This window comes from Dendropsophus ebraccatus, chromosome 13 (assembly GCF_027789765.1).
Source record: "Dendropsophus ebraccatus isolate aDenEbr1 chromosome 13, aDenEbr1.pat, whole genome shotgun sequence".
Lineage (NCBI taxonomy): Eukaryota > Metazoa > Chordata > Amphibia > Anura > Hylidae > Dendropsophus > Dendropsophus ebraccatus.
The window spans coordinates 50,606,596-50,631,864 of record NC_091466.1 but is presented as its reverse complement, the minus strand read 5'-3'; the positions used below and the strand labels follow the sequence as shown (position 1 = coordinate 50,631,864).

The window sequence follows — 25,269 nt, the reverse complement described above, 5'->3', positions numbered from 1 at the left end:
GTGTAGAAACTTCAGCGTATATATGTTTATTATTTACTATATACTTTCATCAGCCACTGACGATTTTTCAACATGTTGAAAGACAACGATCAGCCGATGATCGGCATCTCGACTGATCGTTGACTTTATTACACGGGGCAATATATGCTCGAATCGGCCTGATTGGGCAGATAATCGCCCCATGTAATAGCAGTTTTTCAGCTTTGACAGCCCTATACAGTACAGTCGGGAATGTAATGCTACTTGGAGATGACCAAGAAACATGTTGTTTGATGTACTGGCTTCCTCTATGGCAAGTGCCGCATTTATTAGACAGTTCTGTCTGTCTGTCTATTTGTTTATAACTTTACTGCATCTTTCTTGCCAGGTGTTGAGCAGCTCACCTCAGATATAAGTGCAGACAGCAATATCACTGTGACAGCTGCCATCTTTATGAATGTTACACGTCAAGACACCACCCGAGAGCCTGAAGTGAGTGATGAAGAGAGAGAGACTGTAATGGATAGTGTTACTCCGCACATGGAGGATGAAGCTAATGATGCTCTGTCAACCACTGTTAAGACTCAGGCTAGTGAAGTCCCCAGCAGTGACGGTAAAAAAATGTATAGAGATACTATAGAGACTATAGAAGATTCTATGTGTCTGTCTATCTATCTGATCATATCTCTTGTATCCATTGGACTGATCATATCTATTGTACTGTACTGTATATGGAGATTGTCTATCTATCTATCTATCTATCTATCTATCTATCTATCTATCATCTTATATCTACAGTATCTATCATCCATGTCTCTGCAGTATCTGTGCCTAATTATGTATTGATCTTTTATCGTTTCTACAGTATCTGTCGATTCCTTTTTTTGGTCTGAGGGCCATATTGTCAAATGGTAGACTCCTAGGGTCACAATAAAATTTAGTGTAAGGCTGGGTTCACACTACGTTTTTGCAATCTCTTTTTTTTATCCGTTTTTTTGCACAAAAAACCCCCCCCCAAAAAACGGATGCATTTGTATGCATCTGTTTTGATCCTCTTTTCCATTGACTTGACCTGTCTTGTCCATTGCTGCATGAGAATGATCCTATAAAAGTTTATGGGGGGCATTTATCAAGACCAGCGAACTCGTATGCCAGCCTTAAATAAAGCCCTGCCCCCCTTCACCCAGACAGATTTACTAAGAAGCACCCCCCTTTTAGCAAATCTTGTGGGACATGCGCCCATTGCACGTCCGGAGCAGGTGTAGATTTCTGCTTTGATTTACGCCTGTTTGCAGGGTTAAATCATGATAAATTAGGCGAAGGAGAAAGTCATGTCTCCTCTCAGCCTTGGCGCACCTTCTGATCCCCCCCCCCGCCACCCATCAGACATGTATAAAAGTGCCATTTAATGTAATTTTACAGTAAACAGTATTTTTAAATGACGTTTCACCCTGTTTTTACATGATTGTAGGCTTGAATCCATCATCTAAGGAAGAGGAGTTCCTGGTTAGTTCTGTATCACCAGTTGCACCGATGGCCACCACGGAGGCTGAGTCCACCGACGTAATGAGTACAGTCACTTCTGTGTCCCATGTGAGCGTAGACATTCCTCCAACCAGAAGAATCACTACCACAGCATCCTATGGGTTGGACAGGCTAGAATCTGAAGGTAAAGATGAGACATGCATGCTATTGCCATATCATTAGTGTTTCCCAACCTGTGGCTCTCCAGCTGTTTATAACCTCCACCATGCCTTGACATCCCCTGGCCTTCAGATTATGAAGAGAGTTGTAGTTCTTTCTCAATAGTGGGGAATATATGCTTTACCTCTCTTTTTCCTGTTTATATAAGTCTTTGGTTTGTTTTAATAAAAGCAAAAAAAGAGATAATAATAAAAAAAAAAGAGAGTTGTAGTTCTGGAACAACTGGAGAGCCATAGGTTGGGGAACGCTGGTCTAGGGAGCTGTGTGTTGTATTATGAAGGATGTCATTGTATTTTTAGATAAATACTTGGTTTTATGATCCTTAACGTCTTAAGGACCGCGCCAATATTCATTTTTGCATTTTTATTTTTTTTCTCCTCACCTTCTAAGAGCCATAACTCTTTTTATTTATTTTTTTTATTTTATTTATCTTTTATTTTTTCAGGAACAGGTGTACTTTGTAATGGCACCCTTCAATCCACCATAAAATATATGACGGAACCCTCAAAATATCTTTATTCTATACGTCACTCTGAATACAGCGATATGCATGTTTACATAACTTTTCTGATGTTTTACTATTTTTATTAACAGTAAAACTTTTTTTTTTTGCAAATAGGTGTATTTAGAATGGCCCTATTGCGACTCTTATAACGCTTTTATTTTTTCACCTGCGGGGCTGTATGGGTCATAATTTTTTGCGCCACAATCTGTAGTTTTTATTAGTATCACATTTGTGTAAATCGGACATATTGATCACTGTTAATTATTTTCTTTATATATAAAATGTAATTTTTCAAAAAATCAGCAATCTTGCTGTTTTTTACCGCTTTTTATTCACGCCGTTCACCACGCGAAAATAATATTGTTTAATAGATCGGATGATTACGCATGCTGCAGTATATTATGTGTTTGTTTATTTCATTTTTTTAATGTGTTTTACTTACAAAATGGGAAGGGGGGTAATTTTGACTTTTATTGGGGAAGGGGGCTTTGGGGCATTTTTATAAACATTTATTTATTTATTTACACTCTTTTAGTCCCCCTAAGAGACTACATTGGATTGTATGCACTGATCATTGCTATGCCATAGCATAAGAGTGATCAGAGTTATCTGTCATCTTCTGATAGTGCCTGCCTGTGGCAGTGAAGATCAGACTGCACAGAGGTAAGCTGTATACCCCCAGCAGTCAGGCCATACACCTCATATAGTATTATTTTGTTCCTAGGACGTCTTGGTTTCTAACATGTCACCTTCTCATATGTTATTCAACCAGAAAAGCAAGTGTTTTCCATAATGACAGGGCTGAGTCTTGCACTCGGACCCCTTTGGCACTGCTTAGAGACTTTTGTTCCTGATAATTTGACACCTCTAAACATGATGCTTATCTGTTTGTTCACACTGCTGTGCTACTAAGAACAGAAATATCTGAGCTGTGAGATAGCTTTTTAACCCCTAACCAACCAGTCCTGTGTTGACCTTTTTTTTATTATTATTTTTATCCTTATTTTCCATCAATTAAGTTGTTAAAACCACATGTAGTCTGATATGTGGCATGTGGCTGCATTTTTCCTTTTTTGAATCATAGCCATAACTTTTTTTTATTTGTTTTTTTTAATGTCATAAGTCATAGAATTTTTTAGTATCATTTTGGAGGATTTATCATTTTTGTAATTTTTAGGTGAGGGGGGAGTTAAAAAGCTGTTTTTTTTATTCTTTAAAATTAACAAACATAATTATCTAGGGCTGTTAGTACTTGGGGTAGTGATCTTTTTTTTTTCTGTGCTTTGCCCTGGCTACCATGGTAATGCAGTTGTGCAATTCACTGCAAATAGCGCTAATTGATGCTAATTATCCTATTAAAACACTATGCATGAACATAGCCTCAAGGCCCTATTACAGGCAGCGATAAAAGATTCGCTATATTGATTGATCGATTTAGTAACAAACAATTGCTGTTATAAACGATATAAACGATAATTTTTACGGTCGTTAATCTTTCCTCAGGACAACCCATATAGCATGTTTTATCTGCGAACGCCTTATTAGATCAACGGAATTGCGAACAATCAGCAAACCATAATTTTTCAACAACGATTAACGTTTCCCTTTGTCTTTTGATCGTTAAATATAATTACACGGGCAGATAACCATTCATTTTTAGTCGTTATAGCGAATTTTTAAACAATAATCGTTCCGTGTAATAGGGCCTTCAGTGTTACCAGGTCAACTCTGATGTTATCCCTAGAGAATGCCAAGGGTTCACTTTCCCTGCAGCGTCCCCACAGTTTAAAAAGGACACTTCTAGAGATAAGTGCAACTTGAGCATGCTTGAGTCCGATTGTTCTGCATTTAAATTCCAGTGACTGGAAAAGTAGGATGGAGCTCTAGGGACACTGGGAAAACATGGATACGGCCATAGTTTGTATCCATGTTTTCCAAAACTGCATCCAAACCCTTCAGCCATTGGTACTCAAATGCCTAATGATCAGACTCAATATTGATCAAGTTGCACTTATCCCAAGACACTACATAGCACTCACTAAAACCAATGGACTCTCTGTATAAGGCATGCACAGTATGACAGTGCATGCTTTTGATGTTAAAGAAAATGTCCAGAGGGAGAACAATATGTCAACTTAGTCATCCATGGCAAACACAGCAATTCTCAGTCAGTCGCCTCTAGCAGCCCACAGGTTTCTGTCTTGTTCTTTCAGTCCAGCAACACCTATGGTTTCTGTGTGCGTCACTATTCCAGCAGGCATTTCTTTCATCCTAGCATAGCACAGTATAAGACAGAACACCATTCTGCCAGGAACATCTCACATAAGCAACCATCCCACAAGATAGTGACATGACACACATTCACAAATCATACCCCTCCTGACTGCTAAATACCAGCACAAAAGCTTGGTATTTCCCACCACCATGTTGCCAGCCGCAGAAGACTCTTTACTCTGATGGTCACTGCTCCACTATTTTATCTCCCCCTTCCTTCTCTACAGCTTATATTCGTAGTTCAGGTTGGCTCTTTTTCCTCTTTTTCCTATCCAGTGTGTCTCCTGACCATGAATTTTATATGGCCTCCTTCTCCTCCATCACCACTCATGTCACATAGGGGGCTTTTGCTTCCTTACACAGTTCACTTTGTTGATGCCCTGGCCTTGCCACTGTGGTGTACCCCCGGGGTGATGTTATATCGGAGTAGCGGCCGCTCACTTGCTAGGTGGTAAGGTGTGACTCCACGCCGGATGTGAGTGGCCGAGATACAGCCGGACCTTGCAATGTTACTTTGTGATGTCAGTGACGGGTGGCACACAGGTGTGATGGCACGCCCGCCTTTATTTGACAAGGCTGGTTGCTTCTTTTTCCTTTGTGGTCAGTGTCCTGCCGGGTTTCTACGGGTCCCTTGGGATAGTGTGATCACAGATGGCTAGAGTGGTGTAGTGACCCCCCTGGACTATCGGAAACGCCACCCACAGAAAGGGGAAGTGTCCCAAGGTTGCGGTGTGTTGGTGGAAAGAGTCACTTTAACTTAATTAAGCTTGTTTTACTAAGAAAATACGAACTTGAGACAGCACCCGAATCTGTAGTAGGAATACAATGTAGGATACAGTTGTGCCGACTGGGTAGTGTACTGAGTGATACAAAGAAGCAGAGTAGCAGAGATGAGGATGTTGTGAGAGTCTCAACCCAAGTAGTACTGTGCTCTGCCAGAATGTTGGAGGATGAGGTAGAATACTTAGGAGAAGAAGAACACCTGTGCCCACTAGACTCGGCTGAACCTTCCTAGAGGGTGACACAGACCCCAGACCTTGTTACCTGGAATGAGCGGAATGCTGAGGGTTTCCTGCTGACAACCGCGCTGCAAAATAGAGTTCCTATGTGTATTGCAACTCTGCTCTATCCGGATCAGTTCCTAGCTTCTGTGGCTTTTGTGGATATTGTCCTGCTCTGGGACTTCTTCTAGTCCACGGCGTGGGTTGAGGTTGTCTCTGACTTGTCCTCCTCTAGAAGGAGTTTAAAAGTTATAGTGCTGTGTAGCGTTACTAAAGAAGTAGGGGTTTTGTCTTGCTTCCTACCCATACGAAGTTCTAGATAAGACTGACTCAGGTAGGGGACCTGGTAAAGGGCCAGGGCCCAGATAGGACCACTGTGAAGAGCTATCTATCTTGCGTCCTTCCTCCACAATGTTTAACCCGAAAAACCTTAACACTTCCTTCACCCATGTGACTTTCTATCTCCCAGCATCTAAGGTATGCTGTGAGTGGGTGAAGAGAGCAGTAGAAGAAGTAAAGAGGGAACTGATAGGAGAGAAGAACAGATTCCTACTGGTCTGCAGATTTATGTGACATACAAAGAAACAAAAACCCTTTATACACTTCAGCTGTGCAGCTTCTAAATACAGTGGTGCCTTGGATTACGAGCATAATTCGTTTCGGGGCCGAGCTTGTAATCATAATCCACTCATTTTTTTTCTTAATATCTTTATTTTTTATATTTTCTTCCAATCAAACAAGTAAAAACATGTTGAAGATACAAGGACATATCAACTGTTGCCATCAATATAGTTTTATCTTCCATTTCCCATCAAGTTACTATACAGCAGCAAAAGTTTCTCCCTTCCCATACTTACCACCTTCCTATTACTCCCCCCCCACCTCCCTCCCCCGCCCTCTAAACTCCCTCCCTCCGCTTGGGTCGAGTAAAGGAAAAGAGGGGAAAAAAAAAAAAAAAAGGAGTCTACTACTTATACCATTTCTCCCAAGTTTTCTTATACATTTTTTTACCCTTACTACTAACGGCATAGAAAATTTTTTCATTTTTGTGTACCTTATTTACTAATTGTTTCCAGCCTTCAACTGATGGAGTCTACTACTTATACCATTTCTCCCAAGTTTTCTTATACATTTTTTTACCCTTACTACTAACGGCATAGAAAATTTTTTCATTTTTGTGTACCTTATTTACTAATTGTTTCCAGCCTTCAACTGATGGAGGATCTGGGGAATCAAAATCCACTCTTAAACCAAAGCAAATTTTCCCATAAGAAATCATAGAAATGCAGACAATTGGTTCCACCCCCCCCTGAAAAATGATTTATTATTCTGAATAACATGTAGAATAGATGAAACAAACATTTAGAAACAGCTAAATGTCATATTATAAGTTACTGTACAGTAATGGAGAGGATGGGAAACACAAGGGCTGACAGAGACTGCAGGGAGTATGAAGGGATGAGCAGGGCAGATGTGGGCACATAATGCAGCGCTCTCTGTCTAGGGAGAGAGGTGTTACAGCTATGGAAAGATTACCTCCACCGTCCTGTCCCCTGATGCAAGCCCCAGCCTGAAGTAGATCTGCCATGATTTAGAAGGTGAGGGAGACTTCCTGGTTCAGAGTACGGAGCTGTAGACCCCGCTATGCATACCATGATTCTCCTCCACTCTCGCTCCCACTCAGTACAGGGAGCTCCTAAACCAAAGTAATGCTCTTAAACCAAGGCATAATTTTGAAAAACTGTGAGCTCTCAAACCAAAACGCTCTTAAATCAAGTTACTCTTAAACCAAGGGACCACTGTACACAAAACATATAGAGCGACATCTAGTGGTGAAACTTTAGTACTACTTTCATGACCACACAAGTACAATAAGTACAGACTGAAGGGTGTATAGAACTGTAACACCCGTGGTAGGACACCACACCACAGTCTGCATTCATGTTGGCTTACATGTTGGTTTTACATATAAATAGCTTACATTTCTAATAGCCAGACGGAAATCTTAGAATTATTGGATATCACCATCACCAGATGAACCCTATTGAAAAGTCAGGTTTCGGGGTGTTTTTAGTAAGTAAGCATTGCTACAGATATTCCCTGTGCATTGGCCTCTGCCAGGAGAATGGAGTAGTAATTGGCAGCTATTCAGATAAATGGTGTCAGTCAGTGTAACACACAGGTGCCTCTCTTTTCTAGCTTTTAGAGGGGGATTCGATACCTCTCTCGTAGCTGATGGCTTTGCAAAGTTATAAAATCATACAACCAAAAAAAGAAAAATGACGTACTGTATAGGAAAAGATAAAAATTATTGAAGACTGGGAAAAAAAGCATATATAAACACACATAACCCGCAAGAAAAAATACAGGTGAGAACCTTGTTTACCAATAATGAGCGCAGTAACGCCAGAGGAATAGAGTAATAACCCAAAACAGTGAGCTAATGCCACCCATCCGACACAACCCCCCACCCCATTTTCCTAATCCCCTCGTGGACCTTGACACCGGCACTGCAGACACACTGTTCCATGGCCTCCACATCCGTCTGCACATCCCGACGTAACGCCACACACACCGATGTCCCACCTCATCCCTGCACATACCGACTTCTTGACGTCCTGCTGCACTGCCGTAAGTCCCCACGTCTCGTTGCATGCTCCCACTCTCCTGGATGCCGGGGGAGAGAGACGAGAGGGGAGGCTGGGGGGAGAGTGCTGAGGGGTTGGGGGGGGGGACTACTGTCAGTGGCGTGCCATCCCTGAACCCCATACTCACTTCTCACTTGACCCAGTACAGCGTTCCATCAGTCGGACAGGTCCCCGACACACGTTTGACATCACTTGTGTGCAGGAAGGCTAAGAGAATGCAACAAAGCTGTGTATGGTGTGTATGTATTTGTGTGAGTATGTGGTTCAGGTATGGCGCACCACCGATAGCAGCCCCTCCCCCGCTCCCCGAACAGCACAGCTGAGGAAGATGGTAAGGTGTATGGTGTACCATGATGGCAGACTACACTTTGCTGGGGCCTGGGTCCCCTTAGCGTCCCGGCCCTGTAGCAGCTGCGTGGTCTGCCATCATGGTAGCTACACCACTGGAGATGGGGCATATATGCCACACCCAGCACAGCCTCTATGACACTTGAGCTTTGAGAAACATGCAGCTCTGAGCATAATGCAGAGCTGATATTCCTTTTAAAAGGGTTATCCCATTATTATTATTTGTCACCTATCCTGTGAATGTAGTGGGAGTATGTAACTGTCCACAGCATAGGTGAAAAGTATGTGATCATTGAATGCAGGCTCCATATTACCTAATGAATGGGGCAGCAATGTGCAGGTTTAGCTGCCATTTAATTCACTTGCCAAGAGACTGTTGAATATTTTCTTGAACATGTATCACCTATCCTGTGGAGAGGTCGTAACTTATAACCCTTTCATTGTGTCACCTGAACTGAATAATACTCACTGGGTAGATAAATGTTTTGGAGCAGCTATCAGGGTCTCGGCTAGTCTTTGGGATGGTGGATAATTTACTATGATACTGTATATTAATCTTTCGGACTGTAATGTAATGTGTGTACCTTATAACTTTGTGTATCTAAAATACTTTTGGATCATAGTGTACCTGTGTTCCATTTTAGTTTGCACCTAATCATCTTTGTAAGGAGTGAGTCTGCACCTATAACCTACGTTCTTTTTATTGGGCTGTCGTCCAGTACAGTGATGGCATCAATGATTAATGGATGATTACTTTTTGCCCAATGCATTTTCCTCCCAGTCCTTACATACCTCCAGATTAATATTGGTAACACATCAAGATTCCCTGTGATTCCAGCAGAGGGCTCCACAATACTGACAAAACACACTGTAACCAGTGAATTACTGGAAGGAACATTGTGGAACACAGTTAAGATTTCCTGCCTTTTCATATTCAGTATCCCATCCAATATTTATTCACCATTGTAACTTTTGCTACTATTGGAATATTTTTTCTAAGAATTTTTCTAGTCATACATTTTTGCAATGGTTCATGAAACACAAGAACAAGGGGAACCAGTGAGAGGTTAGTTGGGAGAAAGATCAGAAGCAACATGAGAGAATATTACTTACTTAAAGAGTGGTAGATGCTTAGAACAACCTTTCAGAAGATATGGTTGGTAAATCTACAGTAAGCGAATGTTAGGATATGTTCACACTGAGCAAATACAGCGGAATTCTGTGGCGGAGCTCTCCGCCACGGAATCCCGCCGTGCTCAGTGTCCTGCAGTGAGTGAATGGGAGGGCGCGCGTGCGTCCGCTTCCTCCCCTCTCCACTCAAAGAAGTGACATGCCACTTCTTTGAGCGGAAAGCCGCGGCAGCGCAGGAGCGCGCGCCCTTCCTCCCATAGATGGCAATGGCATACTGAGACAGTCGGGATTCCGCCTGATTTGCGAACATACCCTCAAGCTGCCTGGGATAAACATATATCTATACTAAGATAATTAGAAGGGAAATACTATAAGAGCAGTCTAAATTGGCGAGGAAGGCTTTTTCTACCGATAATCTTTTTCTATAAAACTAGGAGCCATATACTCTCAGCCACTGAACAGGAATTTTAAGTGACTCTGTCAGCAAGTTTATGCTGTCCTATCTAAGGGTATCATAAACTAGTGACAGAGAAGCGGAACAGAACGATGTATCACTTACATTGTTCTGTGCAGCTGATTCGGAGATCTCCTGAATACCATGGATAATAAGTAGTCCTATCCATTATGTGCATGAGCTCAGTAGTCCTGGATACTCATGAGAAGCAGAAAACTTCACCCACCAGCTGCTGATTGGCAGTTATCTATCCATGCTGTGTATAGGCAGTCAACTCTCAATCAGCAGCTGGAGGAGGGGGGGGGAAGGTGTGGCAAGAATCCTATTCTCCTGCATATTAGGAGAACGGCTGAACAGAATGATGTAAGTATTACACCGAGCCGTTCAGCATTTCTGTCACTAGTTTATGCTGCCCTCATTTAAGGCGGCATAGACCTAGTGACAGATTCCCTTTAAGGTAAATATGTCACCTAGTTTTTATTTTTTACTGATTAGAACCATGTATTGAAACATTTTTCTAATCTGTTTCTATCTTCCTACTGTTCATGTTATTTTAGTACCTTACTATGGAGCCAGCCATTTAGCATGATATGTTTTTAACAGCACTTAGTGAAATGCTTTACCCATGGCCATAGACACAATGAACATCTTCAGACCCTATACGTTGCATAGGACACATTTGTAAGCATGCTTTGTGACCTGTGCAGAGATCATTCTACAGATCCTGGGAGGCTGAGCTGTTATGCTCTTCTGTATATACTGGTTTCACCTTTTGTTGTAATTCTGTACATCTCACTTTCCAGCCGCCTATTTCTTATCATCGCAGACAGAACAAGAAGTCTCAGTTTATTTTTAAGCTCGGTGTTCAGATTGAAACCTCAAAGATTTTAGGATTTATTGTACAATATACTTGGTAAAATGGAAATTTAGAAAAAAAAATCAATCATGGATCAATGTTTGACATAATGGATGGAACATAACTGCAGCCTAGTCATTAAATGCCCTTTTTCTTGGGTTATTTGCAGATAACAGGACAGAGAGCAGAGAACTTGTGCACCTGTGTGTTGTAAAACACCCCCTGATATAGGACCCCCACAGGCAGCATGAGATCCTATGTGATCTCCCATCATGTCTAGCAGTTCATTTCAGGACATTGAACCTAGGTCTTGTTCTGCACTTTTCTCATGATTGGCACCGCTTTCTCTTTTTATTCAGCTTTTATTCAGTTTGCTGGCTTGCATGCTACATCCTTCCTCCAGCCATGCAGAAGTGTCGGAGTGGTACGTTGTCACTCAGCCGTCATAGTGTCATTACTTCTCCTATTTGCTCTGCTGGTCCATTGATCCCCTGTCTATTCTCCATGCTCACATGCTTCTAGCCGTCCCTTCCCATCTAACATCTGCAGCCCATCTGTAGTGCTCGGTTCTTTCCAGCCCTTACTTTTAGACCTGTCTAGGTAAATGTATCTAAAAAGTTGGTCTAAATTTAGTAAGTAAGAGGCTCCATAGGTTCCATTTATGTTTTCATTCATTGTTATTTTATCGAACATTATTTATTTAGCACAGTGTCAGTCACTTATAGGTCCGTCCATACAGTCTGTGAATAGAAGGTAATATTGTGAACACTGAGATTTGCACAAAACAATCTAAAGAGATCAGTGATCATCAGGGACACAGTCCTACACCATTGTTAGTGTTAGTGACAGTCCCAGAGATCAGACACATCATAAAGTGATGGCATATTCTAGCATATTCTCTTTAAAGGGGTATTCTCACTTTAATGTGTTATAGGACAGGCCCAACTGTGGGGACCACAACCATTCCTGGGAATAGGGACAAAAATTGTCTAAATGAGTGGGGGGCACTGAGCATGTGCGGCCAGCTCTGCATTCATTCTCTATGAGCCTGCTGAACATTTATAAGTGCTGACCATGCATGCACAGTGCACAGCATTCTGGGAACAATTTTGGCCCTTTAGGGTAGCTTCACACATACAGTATCGTGGGTGGATTTGATGGTGCGGATCCACAGGAGATTTGATCTACCGTATTTTCCGGCATAAAAGACATTTTTTTAACTCCGAAGTCGGGGGTCGTCTTATATGCCGGGTATTGTCTCCGCATACGGTGGGGGAGCTCAAAAATGGCCGCATGCCCACTGTATGCGTCGACCACTATAAGAAAAAACAACTAACTCACCTGTGACCCTTTCCCAGCAGCCGCATGACTCCCATCCCGTTTCGGGTGCAGGCAGTGTGATGCAGAGACACTGCCTGTGCTGGAGGATCCCCAAAGCTCTCCTGCCAGCCGAGCGTCTCATCGGAGAAGTGGCTGCCGGGAGAGGTTCAGGAGAATGACAGAGGCTCTGGAAGTCCTCAAAACCTCTGTCATTCTCCCAAAGCTATCCCGGCTGCTGAGCGTCTCTGAGCTTCTCCGATGAGACGCTCGGCTGCCGGGAGAGCTTCGGGGATCCTCCAGCACAGGCCTGACCACAGCAGGCCTCCAGCTGGTTAACCCTGCTGCGGTCTGGCAGGGGTTAACATTTTCCAGCGTATAAGGCGAACCCCTGAGAATCTTGTTGAAAGTCAGGGGTCGTCTTATACTGTACGTCGGAAAATATGGTAAATGGTGAACACACCATCAAATCTGCTGCAGATCTGCGGATCCTGTACGTGTAAACGCACCCTTACTCAGGATTGAAGGGTTTTCAGTCAGACCCCCAACAATCAGCTTGTTATCCCTATTCTATGGACAGGGGATGAATAATTGAGATGGGAATAGGCCCATAAGTTAATCCGCCCATACATTTAATATAGTTCTCGGCTAAATACTTGTTTGGCCGATCGCTATTTTGACTCCTCTATGCACAGACATGCTTGGCTCGACTGTATGTATATTCAGTGAGAAGAGGAAATAGGGACACCTCTGACATCTCCAGCAGTAAGTGTGGGTTCTCAATGGGTTTTTGCAGTCCGTTTTACGGATCAGTTTTTAAATGGTTATTTTTAACGTAGAGAAAAACGCGGTCAACTTTTTGAACCTTTTCTTTTTATAATGGAGTCAATGGAAACATGGATCCAAATGGTTGCACAAATTGCATCAGTTTTTTCCCTCATAAAATGCATAAGTTAAATGGACTGCAAAGACACGGTGTGAACCTTAACAAGGATCACAAATACTGAAGCTCTAGATGGCTGATTCTTCCTTTCACCAGTGTATGCCGTTGGTGAAGAGTGTGTGACCCCCATATACATTAGATGTTGGGACAATCCTGCTGAAAACTGCTGGTTTGGTTAATTTTCCTAATGTGCCTAGGCATCCTTATAAAAACGGAGGCCCCTATACAGATACCGTACAAAATGTAGCAACACGTAGATCTGAGCAACTCTGTGCCAAGTGGCACATGTATGAGGGGTAATTCACTGGAGACCTCTAACATCCTGTGTTGTTCTCGTTGGCATAGAGGGAGATGAGGAGGACGAAGATGAGGAAGATGAAGATGATGATGAGACAGATGAAGATGATGAAGAGGAGGATGATGATAATAAAGATAATGACTCGGTGGATGAAAGCTCAGAGAAGGATTCAGATGTTCCACTCTTCACCCTCCCTGGACTTTCCTCTCAAGAACCTATTGAAGATGATGCCAACATTGCCCTGATTGAAGGAGCAGCTTATCCAGTGTCAAACAGCATGGACTGGGAACAGCAGAATCAAGGACTAGGTAAGAAGTAACCATTAATATTAATGGATATAATAATAGGTTTATGGTCGATGTAGGGTCGTGAAACTATAAGTATCTCAGAGAAAGTGTTAGGCCTCATTCACACATCCGTATTTTCTGCCCGCAATTAAGGTTAAAGTGGGGTCCCATATTCGCACAAAAGAATAAAAAAAAAATGGCAGTGATCCGTGCATAAATGCAGCATGGACACGCCAAAAGACATCTATAGGCTTGTCTGTAATTTGCGAACAACACAGAGGTAACATCAGTAACGTCTACAAATTACAGATCCATACTTCTAGATTATGGAAACATTTTTGCAGATCGTAGACTAAAAATTGTGGACATAATATATGGTCTGCAAAAAAAGGAACGTGTGAACCCAATTCCTACAATTATTTGAATAGTCATTTTTTAAAGTGAGAGTATTGTTTTAAATTTTGACTCCTTTTAAAGTGGCTGTCCGGTGAGCACAATGTGGCTAATGCCTTCTGCTATTTATGAAATGCGGCTCAGTCACTATAAATATTCTATAAGAAAATTGCCTTCCGCTAAGTTCCCTAATAACATTATAATATATCAATGAAAATGGTTTAGGAACATAAATAATATATTTAGGAACACCGCATTTTAATGTGAGCACCTGGTGATTATACTGAGATGAGTGATGCCACTGCTTGTCTCTTGCTGCAAAAGAAGTCTAGACAAAAAAAAACAAAACAGAAAAAGTGCAACAGCAACCCACAGGTGCAAGCGCTTACCGTATATACCCCCCCCCCCTCCCGGTTTACACACGATAAAAACCTGCTCTATAGATATTGAAAAATGAGGATCTTAGCAAACTATTTGATCAAACAGAGTGTACCATGTCACCAAGTTAAGGTGTCCTCAGAGACATGGTCCTACTCTAGCATTCTCACATTAGCAATGGCCTCTCCTGGGCTAACAATAAGCCTACACCAAGCAGATAGGAGCCAAATCTCTATTTAAAGCACCCACAAGACATGGGTGGAGTGCAAGAGCCAACATGAGGCAGCCACATATAACAGAAAAAAGCAAAAATTGGCTGCATCTCTTTGCCTCTGTTCACACTGTAGGTTGCACCTTGCATGTGGCTTAAAGGAGAAGTCCATTGAAAATTTTTTATTAAAGCATTGTATTGCCCCCCAAAAGTTATACAAATCACCAATATACACTTATTACAGGAAATGCTTTTTTCCCTGCCCTTACTACTGCATCAAGTCTTCACTTCCTGGATAAAATGGTGATGTCACGACCCGACTCCCAGAGCTGTGCGGGCTCTGGCTGCTGGAGAGGATGATGGCAGGGGGACACTGAGGGACACAAGGCACTGGAGGTACACTGAGCATCCCCCTGCCATCATCCTCTTCAGCAGCCACAGCCCGCACAGCTCTGGGAGTCGGGTCGTGACATCACCATTTCATCCAGGAAGTGAAGCCTTGATGCAGTAGTAAGTTAAGGGGAAAAAAAGCACTTTATAATTTGTGATATGTATAACTTTTGGGGGGCAATACAATACCTTAATAAAAATTTTCACCGGACTTCTTTAACCCCTAGACGACCCTGGACGTAGGGTTACGTCATGGAAGTCTGTCCCCAGACGACCCATGACGTAACCTTACGTCCTGGGTGTTTTTCCCGCTATGAAGCGCGCTCCGGAGCGGAGCGCGCTTCATAGCAGGTGGGGGCCGGCTGCAAACAGCAGCCGGGACCTCACCGGTAATGACACGCTGCAGCGATCGCGCTGCCGCGTGTCATTAACCCCTTAAACGACCGCGGCGTTTAAGTGTAAGTGACAGGGGGAGTCCCCTGACACTTACCGATCGGGACCCCCGCAGTGTGACTGCGGGGGTCCCGATCGTTGAAACGGACTGCCGGAGGTCTCTCACCTGCCTCCGTGCGGTCCGATCGGCGATCTGCTACACTGAGCCTGCACAGGCAGGCTCAATGAGCAGAGCGCCGATAACACTGATCAATGCTATGCCTATGGCATAGCAATCATCAGTGTATAAATCAAAGTACTGTATGTAAAAGTCCCCCAAAGGGACTTCAAAAGTGTAAAAAAAAAAAGTTCAAAACACTATTACACTACCCCAAAGCCCCTCCCCCAATAAAAGTCTAAATCACCCCCCTTTCCCATTATATAAATAAAACATATAAAAATAAATAAATAGATAAACATATAATATACCGTAGCGTGCGTAATTGTCCGATCTATTAAAATATAACAAGCGTCATTGCGATCGGTAAACGGCGTACACGAAAAGAGGGGAAAAAGTGCGCAGATTACCGATTTTATGTTACATTATATATTAAAAAAAATCAATAAAAAGTGATCGAAACGTCCGATCTTCACAAATATGGTATTAATAAAAACTAGAGATCATGGCGGAAAAAATACAGCCCATACAGCCCCGTAGGTGAAAAAATAAAACCGTTATAAGCGTCACAATAGGCCCATTTTATTAATATTTAATTGCCAAAAAAAAGGATTTCATAAAAAAATACATATATAACATTAGAGAATCTGTGTAACCTGCATATGGTTGTGTTCGGACTGACCTATAGAATAATAGTATCATGTCGCTTTTACCATATAGTGCATTACGTAGACACAGGAACCCCCCAAAGGTTACCATATTGCATTCTTATTTACGATTTCACCTATTTATATCTTCATAAATAATATATTTGGAATTCCATCATACATGTTATGGTAAAATGAATGACTCCATTACACAGTACAACTATTCCTGAAAAAAACAAGCACTTACATGGCTTGTAGATAGAAAACTGAGAGTGCTGGAGCTCTTAGAAGGGGAGGAGGGAAAAACGAAAGCACTAAGATCAAAATTTGCGCGGTCCACTGGGTCATTTTGGGCCTGGTCCTCAAAGGGTTAAGTACAGACAAAAAAAACAAAACAAAAAAAAACAAAAACAAAGTGAAACAGCAACTTAGGGGTGCTGACATTTTTGCTTTTTTTTCTGTTGTATTTGGGGTGTGTGGCTATCTCGTTTTGGCTTGCACTCCACCCATGTCATGCACATGTTACAAATAGAGATCTGGATCCTATCTGCCCAGTTGTAGGCTTATTCAGCCCAGGAGAGTCCATTGCTAGTTTTCTAAGATCCTCATCTATAGAGCAGGTTTTTATTGTGTGTACAGTAAGCACTTGCACCTGTAGGTTGCTGTTGCACTTGTAACCTACAGTGTGAATAGAGGCTTAGGGGTGCTGGCAATTTGTGCTTTTTTTCTGCAAAAGAAGTGGGTTCTAGATCACATTGGCAGGAAGATCATATACAACTGACCAATATATGTATATACAGTGCCTCAGCTGCCCCAGAAATCTAATGGATTGGACAAGAATCTGCTCCTTACTCTTCAAAAAAAGGTTCTGAAGTGTGTGTTATATGAAATAATACACCAGCAAATTATTAAAGTGTACCTGTCACTTAAAAAAAAAAAAAAAAAATTATGCACAACTAAGACAATCCCATAGCTTTACATTGGGAGTCCTTCTCGGTCATGTTTGACAGCGCTTGTATTACGCAAATGGACTGAGGGACTGCCAGGCGTTGCAGGATATAGCTTGCACTAAACCCAGATCTTCATATTTTGTGACACTAGAGGGCAGCAATAGTCTACAACAATTGAGCATATAGAACATGATCATTCTCCTGACCACACAAAAGGTCCCTCCTGTGGAGAACAAATAATGATGTCATTTAGTGAATACCGTAAAATTTGGGTCATGCTGTTACTAATCTGGCACTATATATAAGATTCTGCCATCCTGGACATGTCCCCATATTATTATGTATTTCATCTACTCTGTATACTTGCACCTTCTTATTTTTCTGTTTTTGCAGTATATTTTATACCTGAAGTATTTGGCTACTCCAGCTCAATAATGATTGTCTGCGTGAGTTATACGTGTGTCACACCGCCTCGTATCCTCAGTATTATCCCAGCCTGACCTTGCTCGTCCTTATATCTTGTCATAGTTATGAATACCAACAGCTTTCAGTTGTGGCAGAAAAGAGTGTTCGGAAATAGCAAGTGCTCAGAAATAAATCAGCCACCTAATTGCCTTAAAAACAGCATAATACACATTATAGGATGGGCGTTGTATACCGCTGTGGTGTGATAATGGATGAAACGATACAGCTAGCGGAAGATTAGAAAAGTCACATTTCAACTTCTTCTATGATAAAAAGCATTAGACGACCAAGAGGGAGTCTGTCAGTAGCCTTGATCCCTCAAATCTTCAAGAAAACGCAGCTTCCTGTGCTCCTACTGATTTAAAGGGAACCTGTCATGTAAAAAGGCAGTCAGATCTGTGGGCATCAAAGTACAGAGCAGGAGGAGATGAGCAGACTGATATGTAGATTTGTGGGAATATACTTAGTATAACTTTATATTATTTATTGATTAGATCATTGATTGATCCAAACATATCCTCATTCTGGGCTTAGGAGTCCAGTGGGCGGTCCTACTTAGTGACTTACAGCTTTCCTATGTCACTGTACATACAAAAGATAACTGTCAATCACTGAGTAGCAATTTTTTTTAATTTTCGCTCTAATATGGGTAAATAAAACCAACATTTTCCCTGTAGGTCTTGCAGATGCCCTGAGATATGTGGTGATGTTTGCTAGGGTCCTCACTCTGTAGAGCTGCCTAGATTCTTGATATTCCCTCTTTTGGGTTACCGTGGAGGTATAGGTTTACCCTGCCCCTGTGAAAGTGGAGAGGGTTGTGTAAAATCTCTTTACAGACACCCAAAAGCAATAGTGAAAAAAAAAATTGGACAAATTCGCGGGCCAACCTTGACAATTATTGAAGCGCGAATGCGGCGGTCCTGGCACTGTCAGTGGTAAGCATCTCCCAGCACTGTGCACTATGGTAAATGACATGATAAATTCCTATGATATGATTAAACCCCAACCCATATAATAGCCAACCCCCCCAATATTGCCCCATTTGGTAGCCAACCCAACCAAAATTGCCCAACATAGTAGCCGGCCCTCCTAGTGTCCTATATAGTAGCCAGCCCTCCAAAATAGTATCCTATAGTAGCCAGCCCTCCCTAATAGTCTCACACAGTAGCCAGCTCTCCCTAATAGTCTCACATAGTAGCCAGCTCTCACCATAGTGTCTTATATAGTAGCCAGCCCTCCCCAATAGTCTCAAATAGTAGCCAGCCCTCCCCCATAGTCTCTTATATAGTAGCCAGCCCTCCCCCATAGTCTCTTATATAGTAGCCACCCCCCCATAGTGTCTTATATAGTAGCCAGCCCTCCCCAATAGTCTCTTATATAGCAGCCAGCCCTCCCCTGTAGGCTCTTATATAGTAGCCAGCCCTCCCCATTAGTCTCATATACAGTAGTATCCAGCCCTCCCCAATAATCTCTTATATAGTAGCCAGCCCTCCCCTGTAGGCTCATATACAGTAGTATCCAGCCCTCCCCCATAGTCTCTTATATAGTAGCCACCCCCCATAGTGTCTTATATAGTAGACAGCCCTCCCCAATAGTCTCTTATATAGTAGTCAGCCCTCCCCTGTAGGCTCTTATATAGTAGCCAGCCCTCCCCCATAGTCTCTTATATAGTAGCCACCCCCCATAGTGTCTTATATAGTAGCCAGCCCTCCCCAATAGTCTCTTATATAGTAGCCAGCCCTCCCCTGTAGGCTCTTATATAGTAGCCAGCCCTCCCCATTAGTCTCATATACAGTAGTATCCAGCCCTCCCCTATAGTCTCTTATATAGTAGCCACCCCCCCATAGTGTCTTATATAGTAGACAGCCCTCCCCAATAGTCTCTTATATAGTAGCCAGCCCTCCCCATTAGTCTCATATACAGTAGTATCCAGCCCTCCACCATAGTCTCCTATATAGTAGCCCCCCCCCATAGTGTCTTATATAGTAAACAGCCCTCCCCAATAGTCTCTTATATAGTAGCCAGCCCTCCCCTGTAGGCTCTTATATAGTAGCCAGCCCTCCCCATTAGTCTCATATACAGTAGTATCCAGCCCTCCCCCATAGTCTCTTATATAGTAGCCACCCCCCCCCCATAGTGTCTTATATAGTAGACAGCCCTCCCCAATAGTCTCTTATATAGTAGTCAGCCCTCCCCTGTAGGCTCTTATATAGTAGCCAGCCCTCCCCCATAGTCTCTTATATAGTAGCCACCCCCCCATAGTGTCTTATATAGTAGCCAGCCCTCCCCCATAGTGTCTTATATAGTAGACAGCCCTCCCCAATAGTCTCTTATATAGTAGCCAGCCCTCCCCATTAGTCTCATATACAGTAGTATCCAGCCCTCCCCCATAGTCTCTTATATAGTAGCCACCCCCCCCCATAGTGTCTTATATAGTAGACAGCCCTCCCCAATAGTCTCTTATATAGTAGCCAGCCCTCCCCTGTAGGCTCTTATATAGTAGCCAGCCCTCCCCATTAGTCTCATATACAGTAGTATCCAGCCCTCCCCCATAGTCTTGTTTATAGTAGTCATGGTGGGCCAGATGTAATTCAAACTGTGAATTGCCTGGCGGGCCAAAAATAATGGCGCTGCGGGCCAGAGTTTGACATGACTGCCCAAAAGCATTCCAGAAGTTGTTTTAAAAGGGGGACTCTGGAGACAAAAAATAATGTTTTTAAATTAACAAATATAGATTTGTAAATTACTTCTATTTAAAAATCTCAAGTCTTACAGTACTTATCAGCTGCTGTGTGTCCTGCAGTAAGTGGTGTTTTTTTCCCAGTCTATACCAGAGCTCTCCGTGCCACCTCTGTCCATGTCAGGAACTGTCCAGAGCAGGAAAGAACACTGGAAAGAATACACCACTTCCTGCAGAACATACAGCAGCTGATAAGTACTGTAAGGCTTAAAAAATTTACATAGAAGTAATTTAGAAATCTGTATAACTTCTTGATACCAGTTTATTTAAAAAAAATGTATCCCTTTAATGTTGTGTATGTCCTTGATTGCAAGTAGAAGTTGAAAATGGCAAGGGTGTTTTCTCTATACCTTGATCCAGCCCTGTTGGTGAGTACAAGAATTACTTACAGTAGGTACTAATCCTGCCGTTCTCAATAATGTACATATACTGCTTTTTATTACCATAGAAAAGAATCTTTATGTACATAGAAAATCTTAAGTTTTGTTTCAGTGCATTCACAGGACTGATTCATACCCTGTAGGCGGTTCCCTGTTGGATACATTTTTTTTATATTAAAAAGCATTTTCTTGTTAAGGCTTCTATAAAACCTATGACTAAGGAAAATCAAAAACCATTTCCATTAAAGTGAATTATTGATAGGATAGTTCTGTGTAAACACATATTTTACATTTACTTTCAATGTTTTTAATGCTGCATCAGTAAAGCCTTAAATCTGGCAATTTATTGGATCCAGACCAGAAATGATGCAGTATGAGGCTATGTTCACACTACGTATGATTCCGGCCGTAGTGCGAACCGCGAATATACGCCCGTAGTTTTGAGGTTGATGCGTTCGCTTGAAAGTATACGATATACGGCCGCACAATGCACACTACGTATGAGCCTACGGCCGGATTGTATACGGCGCCGTAAACAATGAACAAGACCATTGTTTGAGGCCGGAACTGTTCCAACTCACGGCCGTGGATTTCCATGCGGTCCCAAATTGAACTTCCATGCGGCCAAATTGAACTTGATTTTTAGATCCAAAAGGTTCCGTGTGTTTTATTGGGCTGGGCGAAGATTTCCAAGTAAATGACCTGTTTCAGATCGCTTCGAAACAAGCTAGGGAAGCATAACTGTACTACGGGCGTATGTTCGCGGTTCGCCCGCATGTTCGCAATCCAGCCGCATGTCTATTTTTCCCGTAGTTTCAGCTGCACATGTCCAGCTGCGTACGAACTACGGCTGGACATATACGTAGTGTGAACATAGCCTAAGGCTATATTCACACTGGGTAAAAATAAAATAATGGATGTTGTTGCAAATGATTTAGGGTAGCTTCACACATACTGTATCCGCAGCAGATTTCACGCTGCAAGTTTGCAGGTCCTGGTATAGTGAAGGTCTATGGGGTCACATACCCACAGCGGAATTTTCATTCCGCTGTGGATATGTGACCCAGCCCCTTTAACCCTCCGCTTCCCGCCATCCATAGCCCCAGCCCGCAGCATACATTACCTACTCTGGCGATGCGGCTGCATGTAAGGCTGCCGACTCCGGTCCCGCTCAGCCAATCAGTGCTGCTGTGCACTGATTGGCTGAGCGGGAACGGAGCCGGGGGCCTCATATGCAGCCGCGTCGCCAGAGCAGGTAATGTATGCTCTCGGCGGCGGGCTGTAGGTGGCGGGCCTTTAGTTTGCCATCTTTACTACAAAACTATGTCCAGATAGGGCAGAAGATTTACTGATTTTGTGCCAAAAAATCCACAACAAATTACAATATAATGTAAACAATGTTTTCAAAACTCCATTCATATGTAACAGAGAAATTCAGTGCACAATTCAGGGCATTGTCGTACTAAATGATGTCAGGTGCACTGAGGCGGTTGGGATGCTGGGTCCTTACAAAGAAGTCTATTTCAAGTGATGCGTAAGTGGATCACTAATGGAGTGCGGGGTCACATATAGTGGAATAGGGTCACACACAGTGACTATATGATGATTGGTTTTTAAGGTGACTTCCATTTAAAGGATGCTCTCAGTGCCTCTTCAGAGATCATTGAGGATTCTCCTTGAGAACTACAACTGCTATAGAGGATTAGGTGGATTATGTAGTGTTGGTTACTACTGTAACCTTGGACATGATAAACTAGATAAAATTTCTTTATTGCAGATCATTAGCCAATTTTCTACCATTTATACAAAAATTAAGCTTTTTTTTTTTAAATTTTTTTTATTAGAAAGATATTTTTCCATTTTCACATTACAATACAGACGAACAAACAGAAATACAATAAAAAAGACTAACAACACTAACACGGGCACTTTACCTTAAAAAACCTACTGTAAGTGCAATACCATCAGAAAGAATGAAAGAAGGGGCAGAACCACAGAACAACAGAACCGCATGTAAGTCCTAAAAGTAGAAAGATGAAAAAGTTGAAAAATTTAAAGGAATTATGAATTCAATTTTTCAACTTTCTAATATAATTCTTGTCCAAATACTTCTCCATTTTCAATATGTCTGTCTGCACTCAATAAAAATTCTGGTTTCCATAAAGGGCCTATATACAATACCTTTGTAATATGGTGTCTGATTTTGAATGTCAGAAACTGTAATGATACACGTTACGTATATAGTGTGTATATATACTGTATATATATATATATATATATATATATATATACTGTATATATATATATTGGTATGTTACACGTTTACAGTATTGAAGCTTTTCTCCAACCCCCCAAATAACATTCTAATTCCTCACATTATAACTAGGCGTCTCTCTGGTGAGGTCATGAGTGACACAGGAGGTCTCTTTTTATGTCTCCTAAATGCATTGATGGGGGGACTGTGATTGAGATAAGTGCCCATCAACATGAGGGAGCAAAAGTGATTTATTCGGCCAATTATGTATGGCAGTAAGAAGCGGAGGTGATTTATTCTTCCAATTACACGTCCTTGTAGTTACTATGGTATCATCAGGTGCGCGGAATCTGCGGCGAAGATTTTAAGTCTCAGTTTACCAAATTGCGCAAATTATGCATGTGATTATGTTGCAGCTGTTTCGGTCGGGTATGTATGAATTTGTCAGAGTATATCTTAAAATGAATATACAAGCAAACATGAATTTAATACATGTATTGTACATAATTTATATAGTAAATGGCTACTTTATTTGTGCCCTCTGCCCATAATTGAATGGAGCTTTATGGAGAGTAGACCGTGACCCCAGTGTGCAGGATAAAATCTAGTGAACAAGTATTCTATGGATCTTTATCATTGTAAATCCACATTAGAATGGGAAAATCCAATGATCTCAGTAATAAGGACTGGTCAGTGGTATCTGTTGCTGTCTAAGGGAAACAGGGAGACAACCCTTCAGAGCAAAAATGGAATTACTGAACAGTGGAAACATTGGCTGGTCTTATGAATCCAGATTAGAGACGAGCGCAACTCGTATACTGTACACTCTGGCCGTGATTCCTTGCAGACACACTAAAGACTGACATGTCAGTTTTGTGGGGCTGCTAATCAGAGGCCGCACAAAACTAACTGTGCAGACAATGTAAAGTGCGGCTCCGGCCGCACTTTACATTGTTGGCTATGGGTAATTGGAATGCAGGCACACATGGATGCGCCCGCATCCAAATTCAAAATGAATTAAGTTCGTCCGGCAAGTACTGCAGTATAGGCCGGAATAAACTTTACTGACACCGGCCATTCTGTGACACGGCTGTTTCACAGAATGGCCGGTGTCTTACATTGTGTGAACCCGGCCATAGGCTGTATCTGTGTTTTTCTACATTCCCTAGGCTTGCATTTAACTTCTTCAGCCACTGGTGTTCAAATGCTGCACAATCCGACTTAAGCATGCTTTTCTCTTATCCAGATGTCTGTGGCAACATACAGATGCAAGGGTCACAATATGGCAAACACAACAGGAATCAGTGATCCCTTCCCGCAGGTGTGATCAGTATGGAGGTGGTGTAATGGTGCGGGAAATGATTTCTGGGCACAGCCTTGGTCCTCTCATACATGTGAATAAACATTTGGACAGTAGGGTTTATCTAAGTATTGTGGCTGACCAAATTGATTCCTTCATGCCAGCTATGGTAGAGGGAGACTGTTAGTAGGACAATGCACCATCCACATGGGTCATAGATTGGTTCCAGGTACATGCCAGGAAGCTTTTCCTTTTGTCCTGTATTGCTCAGGTAGGCCATACTGTTGCTGTTGAGCCTCCGGGCCCATAAGAGACCAATTGGTGGCAGTGCCTGGATGATGACCGTACTCACTCATCTGCCTGGGGTCTCACCATTCTCTTCTAATTAATATTCCACAATAATCTATCAACAACTCGGCAGATTCCTGCACTTTCAGCATGTCAATACTCTTTCATTACCTTCCCTGCAGCATAAATCTCTGGGGCTGTAGTGGCCACTTAATCGTTACTCCTTAAACCCTTGTCACACTCTTCAGAATCATGAATATGTATGAACCTCTCTCCTCTGGCATCATAAGGCAACCTTCAACCTATGAATTCTAAGGTTCAGCACTGGTTAATAGTTTCTGTACTAAAAGGAGGCAAATACGAGTATATTGAATATCCACTCTATAAAGTCATCCAAAGGGAATGTTTTGCCCAAATCAGACTCTGATAAATATGTTTGTTTCTTACCTGTTTACATTTTCTGATTGTATATTTTTTGTTTCCCTTACTATTCATGATCACAGGGGCAACCATCTGCTTGAGCACCAGCATTTAAAGGGGTTATCTGGTTTTAGACAACTTTTAACGTATTGCTGCTG

General features: G+C 42.2%; 1 protein-coding gene across 3 annotated transcripts in view; it reads left to right on the top strand.

Moving 5' to 3' along the window:
* ARMH4 (armadillo like helical domain containing 4) overlaps positions 1-25,269 on the top strand; it is a 115,458-nt gene that overhangs the window by 21,507 nt on the left and 68,682 nt on the right. For all 3 annotated transcript variants that reach the window (XM_069950116.1, XM_069950115.1, XM_069950117.1), the window contains exons 3-5: positions 368-592; positions 1,451-1,648; positions 13,506-13,766. In XM_069950116.1, the coding sequence (XP_069806217.1) occupies positions 368-592; positions 1,451-1,648; positions 13,506-13,766 (684 nt within the window). The remainder of the gene's footprint in view (positions 1-367; positions 593-1,450; positions 1,649-13,505; positions 13,767-25,269) is intronic.